General features: G+C 38.6%; 1 protein-coding gene across 1 annotated transcript in view; it reads left to right on the top strand.

Moving 5' to 3' along the window:
- NWD2 (NACHT and WD repeat domain containing 2) overlaps window positions 1-12,854 on the top strand; it is a gene marked incomplete at both ends in the record, with an annotated part of 193,100 nt that overhangs the window by 112,020 nt on the left and 68,226 nt on the right. The window contains one exon of the mRNA XM_080697866.1: window positions 1,534-1,650. Coding sequence (XP_080553992.1) covers window positions 1,534-1,650 — 117 coding nt within the window. The remainder of the gene's footprint in view (window positions 1-1,533; window positions 1,651-12,854) is intronic.

Here is a 12,854-nt window from a genome sequence, read left to right as displayed (position 1 = left end):
GGGCCATGGGAATATTTTTTTAAAAGCTATCATATTTCTATAAAACTGTTATGCAAGTAGACAAAGATCTGGTACAAACTCATCCACATGGGGGCCTTAGCCAAGAACTAGACAGCACACACAGTCCTAGGGATCTGCCTGGGCCACAGAGGAGGATCCGCCCTAGGTGCCTCCACCTCTGAAAACCATGCAAAACTGCATGAGAGGAGGAGGAGCTCCTTGTTCTGGCTCCTGTGGGGAAAAAAAAGAGGAAGGAATAGAAATCTTCAAAGCAGCAATTGGAAACATTTACTTTATGCAGATAGCAGTTGCATAAAGGAGATGAGATGAAACTCCTACGGCTCTCTGTAGTGCTTTTCAAAGAGCTTGCCTGTGAAAGTTTTTACAGACCTAGACTCTTCCCTAGGAGTCTTTGAAGCCAGGAGCTAGAGCACCCTATTATCCTCCCCTCTCAGTCCTGCACACCTTTCATTGTTTCCCAGTGATATAGGTGGATAAAAGCCAAACTGCTTACAGAGAAAACAGACATAACCAAAACACCTCTCCCTGGATAAAGCATGACATTAACAGGAATTGGGGAGGGGGGCTCTTTTCTTCCTTTGATCTTTTTTTTTCTTTAAGAAATATAGAAATTTGCCGGGCATGGTGGCGCATGTTTGTAATCCCCGCGCTTGGGAGGTGGAGACAGGAGGATCGCGCGGGTTCGAAGCCAGCCGCACTGGCTTAAGAGACCCTGTTTCCAAATAAAAATATATATTAAAAAATAGGTCTGGGAGTGTAGCCCGGAGGTAGAAGGGTTTCCAGGAACCCCAGTGCCACCAAAAAAAAAAAAAGAAATGTAGAAATTTAACTTCAGACAAGTATGTGCTAATGTCCAGTGTTGTGATTTTCTTTTCTCACATTAGGACCTAAGGTAATATTTACACTGTGATTTTTTTGTGTGTGATACTGGGGATAGAAACCAGAAGTATTCTACCTCTGAGCTACACCCCAGTCCTAATTTTTAGTCTTTATATTTTTTGAAACAGGGTCTCCCTGAGTTGCAAAGGGCCTCGCTAAGTAGCTGAGGCTGTCCATAAACAATGACCCTCCAGTCTCCGTCTCCCAAATGCTGGGATTACAAGCATGCGCCATCACACCCAGCCTATGCTGTGATTTAATAGCCACAAATAATGTGGTAACCATATCCGAGCTGCATGCATTTTGTTTTAATGCTGTTACCATTTCAATATAATGGAAGCCTGCGCTCCAAAGCCTCTGACATTTCACATTTCCTTTTCTCTGAGCCCCTGGGAATAGTACAGTAAAAAAAATAAACCAAGAAATTGTCATGCTTAATTCAGATGTATCACGGAATTTTTTTTAAAATCCCTTTTTATATTAAAAATCACTTTCCTTCTCTAAGGCAAAACATACCACAGAGAGCAAAGTGAAAAGTCATATTAGCTTGACGCTGAGAATAAGAACAAAGTCCACAGGTAGATTTAACTCGCCTGCAGGAGAATTAATGCTGCCTCATCCATCTGTTCCCAGGTCATAGATCTGTACTGGGGGGTCGAGGAAGATGACTGGGACAACCCTGAGCTGCAGAAGATGCGCATGAAGCTGCTGGAGGATTGCTTGAAAACTTCTGCAGGTCCATGTTTTGTTGTGGGTATAAAAAAACTAATGCTTTATATTAAGTTGTAGATGAATGTGATAATTCTTGCTGATTTGTACTTCTTAAGGGGCTTCTAAAATGGGGGGAGCTTTTTTCTATCTATAATAAATTAAAGCAGTCTCCTTGCCATCAATATGTGAGAACAAACCCTTCTTCAGTTTTTCATAAGAAATGCCACAAATTAACAGTGAATAATTTGAAATGTTAATCGACGGGGTGACTTAGGTTGACAATTTCTGCACCTTATGATCAGCAATAAGGATTACAGTCTCAGTCCTAGTAATTAACCTAGTTTTTCTGGTCCTGTTGTACAGTAGATACTATCATAGTATTTCTCTTTCTCAACATTAGAATTTCTGGCATTTTTCTTACACAATGTCTGATACACCATTAAAGTCGGCCAAATATACCATGTCAGATCTTTCAGTAGGAAGAGGTGCTCTGTGAAAGAATTTGTTGCTACCATGGTTTTCAGTTAGAGGCTTGCTATAAGCTACAAGTCAACAGAGGCTTTTCAAATGGAATGACACTATTTGTTCAGTATTATTTTCTGCAGAATGATTGCCCCTCTGTGTTAGCATGTGGTGGCAAGGAAAGTGTGTTGTCTGTGGCCTTAATATGCTTAAGAAAGTCTAATCTCAAGTCCGAACAGATCCTGTCAATCCATTGGGAAATTGCCTTCTGGTAACAGAGGATGCTCTGAGGCTAAGGGGTCACTAGCGAGTGCTCTGATGAAAACATTTTATAACATCATTAAACACTAGGTACAGTGCACTGACAACAGATTTTAATATATATTTGCATATGTATCTATATTCAGCTGCACATAAGATAGGATGTCCCACAGAGATGGTTTCAGAAATCTACTGATGGTAAATTTCCTACCAAGGACGTTAAAGTACATAAAGACTGTATCTGCCGGAAGCTGCTCTTAGGGGGTGACCAAATGAAATCGTCATCTCATGGACTAGTTTCCTATGCTTCAACCTGATAATTGAACTTAAAAAGTTCTTTCCCGCGTGTATCTTGCATTCTTATGTGGGTGGAAGTGGGAGAGAGAGTATAAAAACACAGGGTTTAAATAAAAGAAACAGCAAGTCAGATAAGCGCTATGAAGGAAAATACAGAAAGGAAAGAGGAGAGAGAATACCAGAGGGGAGAGATTTGCCATTTTCAATAGAATATTGGGAGAAGGTCTTGGTGAAGATGACTTTGAATCAGCGACAGGAAGAAGGACTGGAAAGGGCCAGGCAGGCAGTCCAAGTCAACACATTCAGGAGCCAGGGTGCCGTGCTTTCTTGTTCAGGGAGCATCAAACAGGCAGCTGTGCCCAGAGTAGTGTAGCCAAGGGATAGAGTTCACATAATTGAGAACCATCGATTTTGGAAAGCAAGCCAGGAAGAATAGCACACACCTGTAATCCCAGTACTTGGGAGGCGGAGACATGAGAATCATAGGTTCAAGACTAGCCTCAGCAATTTAGTGAGACCCGTTTCAGAATTATTAAAAGAAAAACTTTAGGGTTTTAATTCATTCTTATGTCTATGTTTTTTAATCTATAAATCTATACAGTATATATTATATTCCTAGATACAAATTCACTGTATTCTACTGGGTATAACCTTTACCCACTCCCAAGGAAAAATTTTGACCAGGGCTATAGTTAGCAGAGAGTTAGCTCAGAGTTGAGTCCAAAGTCACCATCTGCCTCACTTTTCTAGCACAGAGAATTGCTCCAGCCTGTGCAAAGTGTGGCAAATTCAGAAGTCTCTTTCCACCCATGTGTCCCTCCCCCTAGTCCATAAAAAATCCTGTTGGAAAAAGAGGAATATTGCCTTTTAAAGAGAGCAGGGTCCACATAATGCTAATTTCTCTTTCCCCATACTTCTCCATGGTATTTATTAATGGGGACAGTGGGTTTTCTTCTTGTGATCTTTCCAAAGTTGGAACATCCCAAAAGAATTGCTTATGAAATTTGAACATTGACCATAGACCATGAGAGAGGCCCTGCCTCTTGGCAGAATTAATTATTCAAATAACCATCTCAAGAGACTGGAAAAAGGAGAGAAAATGAAACTTAAGGTGATTAGAAGAAGAAAAGATATACTCATTAGAATGTAACAGATTTTAAAATACTTCAGCAAAATTCCCGGTGTTATTTGTGCCTCTAAAGATAAAAGGCATCTAGCATTTTACAGCCAGAAAGAGTCTTAATATCATGGAGTAAATAAGTAGCCTAAAATCCTGATTTTACACGGGTAATAACTGAGACCCAAAAAAGTGAAAAAAATCAATGTTTTCCGAGCTCCTAAAATATGTGGAAAGTGCTCAGCATAGTCCCTAGCATATTATTTCTTATGCCAACTAAGACACAATTATTCTTCTAATTCTGTCAGTAAGGGTGTGAGACTCAGAGAGGTTTCTGTAATTTGCCTGAAGTCACAACTAGTAAGGTAAAGAGCCATGATTGCAGCTTAGATCTGTGCAAGTTCCTACGTGGTTTTATTAGAAGCCATAGTGAGGTCTAGAACCGAAGCCCCTGTCAGTCCACTGTTGCCTCTTCACAAGAAGTGTGTCATAAAGTCTCTTTCCAGCTTTCCCGTTTTCTCTGCAGCATTCTCACATAGAGTTGAGTGGGTCACATCAAATAGTCACTTGGCACGTGAACACTGCACTTTTTCTCTGGCGGAAATGAAACTGTATTGCTCAAGGCCCTATTAAGATGGCTTAAGCCAACTATTAAATTCTGTAATAAACCTGGACTTTCTCACATAATTTCCCTAGACAGAGAAACTTGAGTCTGCCAAAATTTGTTCTATAAGATGTCGTGAGTACAAATTATGAAAAAATATCATACAGATTTCTTAGTTTTTTCCCCATTGAGCTTCCCTGGTATCTGCTCAGAATACACAGACCAGGTCAACCAAGCCGAAGTCTCAGAATGGTTCTGGCAATGAATCATTCACATGGTTCAGTGAAATTCCACAAGCAAGTCTATTAGTGTTGCTCATAAGACTGGGCCAGGTTCTCTGAGCTAAAGTTAAGTAACTCACTACTTCTGTCCTCTTAAACACCACCTAAACAAAAAGGAAAAGAGATGCAGTTTAATCAGATACATTTTGATAAGTCTAACACTGCAAGAAGTGAAATAGAGTGACAAGTTTGTGCTGACTGTAGGGGTCATAAAGGACCTCCAGAGGAAGTGATATTTTCACTGAGACTGAGAGGACTAAGAACCATCCAACTGTAGTTCTGGGGCACGGGGCACAGGAGATTGAGGGTGCCTTGATTGCCCAAAGACCAGCAGGTCCTGAATGTAGGTGGAATACAGGCTTAGTGACAGAGCATTGGGGAACCTGATATCAGAAATGTAGGTTGAGGCCAGACCTTCCAAGTTACTCTCAGCTTAAAGCCTGTTAGCAGCGCGGAGGATGTTCTGGTTGGAGGTGTAACTCAAAGGCTGAAGTTAGCTGAAGGGCTGGTGGTGAGAGTCTTAGCCAAGGAGCCCACCTAATGTCATGGTCCAGGTAAAGAGAATGGAAGTGTGAAATAGACAGGCCTACCTTGATGAGAAACATTTGAGAAAACTGAGGAATTGCTGGCTATTCAAGTGTCACATCAAGGAAGGATGAGTCAAAGGTGACTATGCCGGTACCAGAGCTGTTAGCTCTCCCCAGCCCACCGTCATGCATGCTTCAGTAAACACACCAAAACACACACTAGGGACTAAGCTCCAGTTCCAGATTTATAAAAACATAATTATTTGTTGAAAGTAGCATCCGTGTGAGCCAGCAGAAGCAGGTAATACGTTCCCATTAGCCACCGTTCCTGTTTTCTTTATCACTCTCCTCTGTCTCGGGGCCATAGGAGTAAAATCAGTAATGAGGAGGAAATGAGGAACAAGTTGAATGTGGTGGTCAGTTGATGGTCACAATACTGCGAGCACTTCTCTTGGTTTTTATCCTCCTTAGAGCAGGGAAGGAATTGTTTTGCACATGTATATCAAGGGTTAAATGTAAAGAAAATGGTAGACATGGAAATCAGAGTAGGCATTCTCTCAAAATATGTGCAGATGTGTGGTGGCCTTGTGGGACGTCTCCATTCATGGACCTTTCTCTATCCTTAGCTGCACATAGCAGGCCCCAAAGTATCAGGTGGTCCCTTTTGCCTCCTTGCGCCTTCTCCTCTTCCTTTACCAAGTCCACTGGGTGTGTAGATCTAACTGTAGAATTATCATTGCTCCTCACACCTGTCCAGCTTTCCCATAACAAGCTGCAAAGCCACCTGCACAATTCTTCTACAGATCAGAACAGAACCATTTGAGGCAAATTGAGCTTTTTAATATTTTTATTTATTCATGATATTTGATTGGTTTTGACTTAGAAGAAATCTGTGCATATTTCTTAGTTCGGAATTTACCCATTGTTTTTAAATATTGTTAAAATTGAGTATTCCGAGCCAGGCGTGGTGGCGCACGCTTGTAATCCCCCACTTGGGAGGGGGAGACAAGAGAATCTCGCAGGTTTGAAGCCAGCTGCGCACGCGCTGGCTTAAGAGAACCTGTTTCAAAAAAAAAAAATAGTATAAAAACTAGGTCTGGGAGTGTAGCCCAGAAGTAGAAGGGTTCCCAGGAACCCCAGTACCACCAAAAAAAAAAATTGAGTATTCCTCATTTTTGAAATCTATACTCAAAATTAGTATTTCTGGTCTAGAATTTAATACTCCTATACCACCAGCAATATTAAGCATAACTTAAAATGTATTTCTTCACACAAACAAATTAACTATGGTACTTTACCTTAACTATAAAATTACTTTTGGCCCCAAATAATGCCAGGTTTGTGGATTTTTATCCAGCCTCAAAAAAGGCAGCTTAGTATTCATTTGGAAGAGGCTTTGAATTACACCATTGTGAAACAGATATTAACTGGTCTCCAACTTGAGTCAGTTATAAATACAGAAGGTGCCCTGATTAACCAACAGTAAGGAGGAAACTGCATCTTCATTGCCCACAGCAGTCTCAGTGAAGTCCTGAACTACTGCTTTCCAAAATGAAGCCCCTATGAGATATGCTTAAAAAGAGCAGATATTAGTCATCCTATCCTTCACTGTTCCTCATTTCTTCAAGACTGGAAGAATAGTGAGGTGAGAGTGTGATTATAAAGGTTCAGTCTAGCCTTCTTTATGCTTGGTTTGGTAGCCATGTTATCTGAGCAAGCCTAGAGATTAAACATAGGTGGCAATTGCCCTTTAGTCTGCCTGTCTCTAATGTGGGACCCTGTCTAAGATCAGCCACACCTGGAACCTTGGTTCCTTCATGTGGACCACAACACACGTCTACAAACACACGTGCCAAAGCATAAAACCACACTGGCACAACCCAGAAGCTTCAGTCTACAAAAGAAAAATTATTTGCCCCAAAAGAATTTAATGTTTTAATCAGTAAATACAACATTCTAGTTTTCTTTGAATAAATGACCAAAATAAACTGTTATCCAGTTTCTTTAGACAGGTTCAGAAAACAGAGAGCTATTTCTATTCATTTTTATCAGTGATAGGAAAATTGCATAGGCTCTTGTTCTAATTTAATCTGTTGCAGTTTCTTGGAAAATTAAGGAGGCAAGGGGTTCCTATCCTTGTATAATTAATTGGTTGTTATGGGTGACACCAGCAGAATCATGTGTACTTGGGATACCAACTATCTTACCCAATTCTTTTTGACAACATAAACCAATCAATGGAATATTTTATGTCGTCTACTTTTTCATCCCCTGGAGAAATGTTAAAATGTATATTCAGATCTAATTTTGTCTAGGAGTGCAGAATCTTGTCCTTAAGCTTTTGTAAGGTAAAGAAGTGAATTCTCAGTCAGGTATGGTAGGGGATACTTGTAATACCAGTACTTAAGAGGCTAAGTTCAGAGCCAGCCTCATCAACTTAGTGAGACTCTCAGCAACTTAGTGAGACCTTGTTTCAAAATAAAATATAAAATAGGGCTGGGGTGTAGCTCAGAGATAGAATGCCCCTGAGTTTAACAATTCCAAGCACAAAAAAATAAATCATTCTCATATGGCAGACTTTTTGTATTCTAACAACTTCTTTTTACAGTGAAGCAGAACCATATTCATGGCAATAAAATTCATAAAGTATGGGAAAAGAAGCTAAGTAAATTTTAGAGTATCCAGAAGTCATTTCTGTTTCTTGAAGCATAGTACTTATTATTATTATTATTATTATTATTATTATCATCATCATCATCATCATCATTATTATTGGTGGTACTGGGGTTCCTGGAAACCCTTCTACCTCCGGGCTACACTCCCAGACCTATTTTTTATATTTTTTAAATTTGGAAACAGGGTCTCTTAAGCCAGCGAGGCTGACTTCGAACCAGTGCGATCCTCCTGTCTCCACCTCCCAAGCGCAGGGATTACAAGCGTGCGCCACCACGCCCGGCTAGTATCATTCTTATATACAGTCTATTGAAAAAATTTTAGTGTTGTGAAGTCTTCAAATCATTGTTAGATGATTTTAAAACAAATTCTGTCTGGATCATTATTGTACATTCAAATAGTTTTTAATTATATCTTATTTTAATATGTTTATTATCTTTACCTCAAGACTACATCAAAACTAAATACACTTACTATTCTTGATTAAAAATGTCTAGATACATATATTTGGAAATTTGCATGAACATTTAAAACATTAGTGGAACATTTACTCAGGCTATGTGGTGAGTAGTGCATGTGGTTTAATTCACTTACTCATCTCAGTAATTTATGAGGAAGTTCCTGTTGTCCTACGCATTGTACAGATAAAGGAACTGAGCAGAAAAGAGGATCCCTGGCTCTTGCCTAGACACACATTCAGAAAGAGCAACGCAAGGAGTGCCCTCAGGTAGTCCAGTGCTGTCTATACTCACGTATCAGCTACTGCATGATGTTGCTTCTCAGATTTTCTTCACCCCTCTTTGTTTCCCCTAGATTGAGGTGTATTCTTTTCAGCCTACAAAGTTCTCTTAGTCAGTGAGTCTCAAATTTCCTTTGGAACATGAGCATCTTACTAGTAACTCACCTGCTTGTCTTCATCTAATTCATATCAAGGTCAAAGAATAGCACTCCTGACCTCCACCCTTCTCCTAGATCTGACCCATATTTTTTTTTCTTTTAACAATTTTTTTATTGAACATAAATAGTATACATTTAAACTATATTTGGTGCCCTCTACCCCCGCCCCTATTTTCCCTTCCCCCCTCCCACCAATGGTTGTCCAGGTTAACCATGTCATATTCATAATTTTACACATATTCACATGTAGACCCTCATTAATCAAGATCAGCCTTCCTCCTCTCCTATCTTTCCATTCAAACTTTGCTGATATTTCCCCTCCATTATCTGGAGTACCACTGGTATCCTCTGTGTTTCCTAGTTTGTGACCCATTTTTTTTATTCTCTCCTTTTGATTACTAATCGACTACCACCTATCTTAAGGTGTGGTCATGTGCTGTGTAACAATAAAGCTCTGTTTCTAGGAATGATTAGTTCATCATTCTTTCTTTGCTGTAGAAGCTATTGTTCTCTAATTCTTGGGGACAATGTGAATTAGAGGATACAGATTTAGATCGTAAATGCCCCTAACTGTTCTGTTCCCTGTTGCCTCTCTTGGCTTCATATTAAAGTGTGATGCAAGGCCAGGAAAATTCATGATGCTGAAACCAAGATTCAGTCAAGGAGAAAATTCAACTAGAAAAAAGACATGAAGAATTAAGATTCACAAACTGTGGACAATAAATCATGGTAATCACAGGCATTTATTTGACAATATTTATGTGTCAGGCACTATTCTGAATTTTACATTTAGGAGCACATTTTACATTTGGAGAACAAGCCTCCTGTCTCCGCCTCCCAAGTGCAGGAACTACAAACGTGTGCCACGACTCCCGGCTAAAAGTTGACAGTTTTACCTGTGCATTCTTCTGAGCTTTCAAGGAACATATTCCTATGACAAATAAATTGCTTCTGAAGATTAGCACCATTAGTATCCAGAATTCACTCCCTTAAATTATTGTGTCTAACCATCTCTTTAGAGAATTTTTTCCAGTAGAAGTATTTCCAGTGATATATAATATGATTTGAAAAAATGGCTATAATAATTGTATAATACAGAGTTGTTCATCTTGACCTCACAAACTTTAATCTCAATGAGCCTCAGCTTTCTCATCTTTAGGTGAGGATATTGATGATATTTCATGGGTTTATTGTCAACATTAAATAAAAGATTATATTAAAATATTCCAAGTGTTCAGTGCCTAAATAGCAACCTCCAAAATATAGAAGAGACATGAGCCATATGAATGGTTACATATTATCAACTTTGTATTATTTTCAAGTATATAAGCTATTTCTCATTATGATCAATATTAATGCATTTAACATTTTCATATAAATTTAACCTAATTTTTTCTTTGTGGGCAAACTGAGATGCAGTATTGCTGGGTCAAAAGTTATTAAATAACCCATTTCAACTTTTATTTTTCTACCTGTCTTCCATTAAGATTTTTCAGTTTTTATTGCTATCCAGAAAAAAATGAGAATACCTCTCAATAGCAACCCCAACGGCTTTAATATTATCACTAAACTTCTTGAAATTTTAATATTTGAAAAAGGAGTATCTTATTCCATGTGTTTGGCTCCTAGTAATGTTTTAAAAGATTTCCATATGTTGATTAGCCACTGGGATTTTGTTTTGTGATTTGCGGATTAATATTTCTTTCAGAGAAACAGCATAGCTAATGGTTAAGAACTTAGCCATCTTTTGCCAAGGCTCTGAGTAACTGAATGCTTTCAGTTTTTAAGATGGAAGATCTCCCTATACTAGTATGCTCTTACAGGAAGGCTGCTGTGGAAAGTTACCCAGTTATTCACAGACATCTCAGTTAATCCTGACTCCACAAACTTTAATCTCATTGACCTTCAGCATCCTCATCTTTAGGGGGATTTTGATAACATTTCATTGGCTTATTGTCAACATTAAAATGAGGAATATATGCAAAGTGTTTAGTGCATAAATAGCCACCTCCAAGTTTTGAGTAATTTTAAGCATTGCCTGTACTTTTTTTTTTTTTTTTTTTTTTTTGGTGGTGGTACTGGGGTTCCTGGAAGCCCTTCTACTTTCAGGCTACACTCCCAGACCTATTTTATATTTTTGAAACAGGGCCTCTTATGCCATTGCAGCTGGCTTCGAACCTGCGAGATCCTCCTGTCTCCACCTCCCAAGCGCGGGGATTACAAGCTTGCGCCACCACACCCGGCACATTGCCCATACCTTTTGTTACTTATTGGAGCTCTCCTCAGACTGGTATTAGTATGAGTTCTGTGTGTCCTTTTCATTCTCACACAATAGATGATGAATTTTCAGAAGGGATTTTATCTTTGTCTCTGTCCCCAGTATCCAGAATAAAGTTAGATATGTATCTGCTGTATTGAATAAAATGTAAAATTGTTCAACTTCTAAAGGACATTTTGAGATATGAAATATGATTCCATCTAGCTAGCCTTTAAAACATGTTATTTTATTCCTGTTGCAGACTTTTTTCTGTTTTCCTATTTCAGACTGTTTAAAATAGAAATAAGCAAATTTGGATTCTCAAAGACAGCTTTTAGAGTTTTAACAGTTTGATAACTTTCCTTAGGATACAGAGGCCACTTTTATTCAAGCCAAACTCAACAGCAGGTGCAGAGTTGTGTTATGATTGAGGAGCAGGGATGGAGCAGCTATATCGTGGGCCTTGGCAAATAGAGAAGTGCTCACCTGCTTCCTTTTTCCACTGAAAGGGAAGAGAAATGTTTTGCATAGTAAAACACACAAAAAGAATTAAATTCACTAAGGTTTCATAAAAGCCTACACATGTCAATGTGGTTTTAAAAAATTATTTTCACTGTCCAGCCAAAGTTATTACAAAAGTTCAGTAGTGAAGAAGAGTTTTCAGAATAAAATAACATAAAGCTTTTTCAGTTAGAACACCTTTTTGCTTGTTCTGGTTTTGTTGTTGTACGGGGAATTGAACCCAGGGGTAGTCTACATCGTAGCTACTCCTCCCATCCCTATTTTATTTTTTATTTGGAAACAGAATCTTGCTAAGTTTCTGAGAGTCTCACTGCATTGCTGAGGCTGACCTCCAAATACAGGGATTAGAGGCATGAGCCACCATGCCTAGTTAGGACAATTTTCTTACAATAAAAATTTGAATTTCTAAGCCTGATTGTGGTTATGATTATTAATAAATACTGTGATTCTCTCGCCCATCATTCACCCATAGCCCATCCACCTTAATTTATAGGCTTGTGTTTGCTCCATACTCTTTTTAACAACCACTTTATAAGATACTAAAAGTGACTTTAGTGTGGAGAACTTTAATCATTATGTTTTCCTTCACCAATGTCTGAATTGAAATAAAGGACATAGGTAATGGTCATCTTTATGGACAGGATTACATCCAAAGTTATTATCTAAGTTATCTCAAAGAGAGAACTAAAGCATATTTTGTTTTAATCACAAGATAAATGAGACTATTGCAGAACCAGCTGCCATTCACTTTGGATGAGCCCACAGGTCCCAAAAAGTTTGATAGAAACCTTGTTTATCATTCAGCCCCGGCTTCTACCACCAAATCCTAACTTGATTTTGCTATAATCTTAGGGCAGTGTCTTGGCCTGCTCCACAATTGCCCTTTTGATGGCTCTTGGGTTTTGCCTTATTTTCTTGAATTTTTTTTTTCATCTGAGTGACCTTTGAGTCAGAGAGTTATAATTTGGTGATTCTTGTAAAAGTGTTTATTTCAATATACCCCCTGTGTGTCCTTCCCAAGTGTAATTTTATAAATAATAAAAATAAAAATAAACTGCTTCCTCTGTAATGCTGGGCTCAACAACCAATTTTTTCAAAATTGAGTAAAAGATTTGGCCATTTTACTGAAATTCACAAGGACTTATTTGTTGTCTTAAAACTACTTTGGAAGCAAGGAAGCAAATATGTTTTTTGTTTTGTTTTGTGGGGTTTCTTTGTTTGCTTGTTTTTTTTTGTTTTTTTTTTTTTTTTTTTTTTTTTTTGCAGTACTGGAAATGGAACTGGGGCATTCTACCTCTGAGAGACAGCCCCAGCCTTAGTTTTTAGTCTCTACTTTGAAACAAGG

The sequence above is a fragment of the Muscardinus avellanarius genome (assembly GCF_963383645.1).
Source record: "Muscardinus avellanarius genome assembly, chromosome: 6".
NCBI lineage: Eukaryota > Metazoa > Chordata > Mammalia > Rodentia > Gliridae > Muscardinus > Muscardinus avellanarius.
The sequence above is the reverse complement of the archived record's forward strand: the minus strand, read 5'-3'. Positions and strand labels throughout refer to the sequence as shown.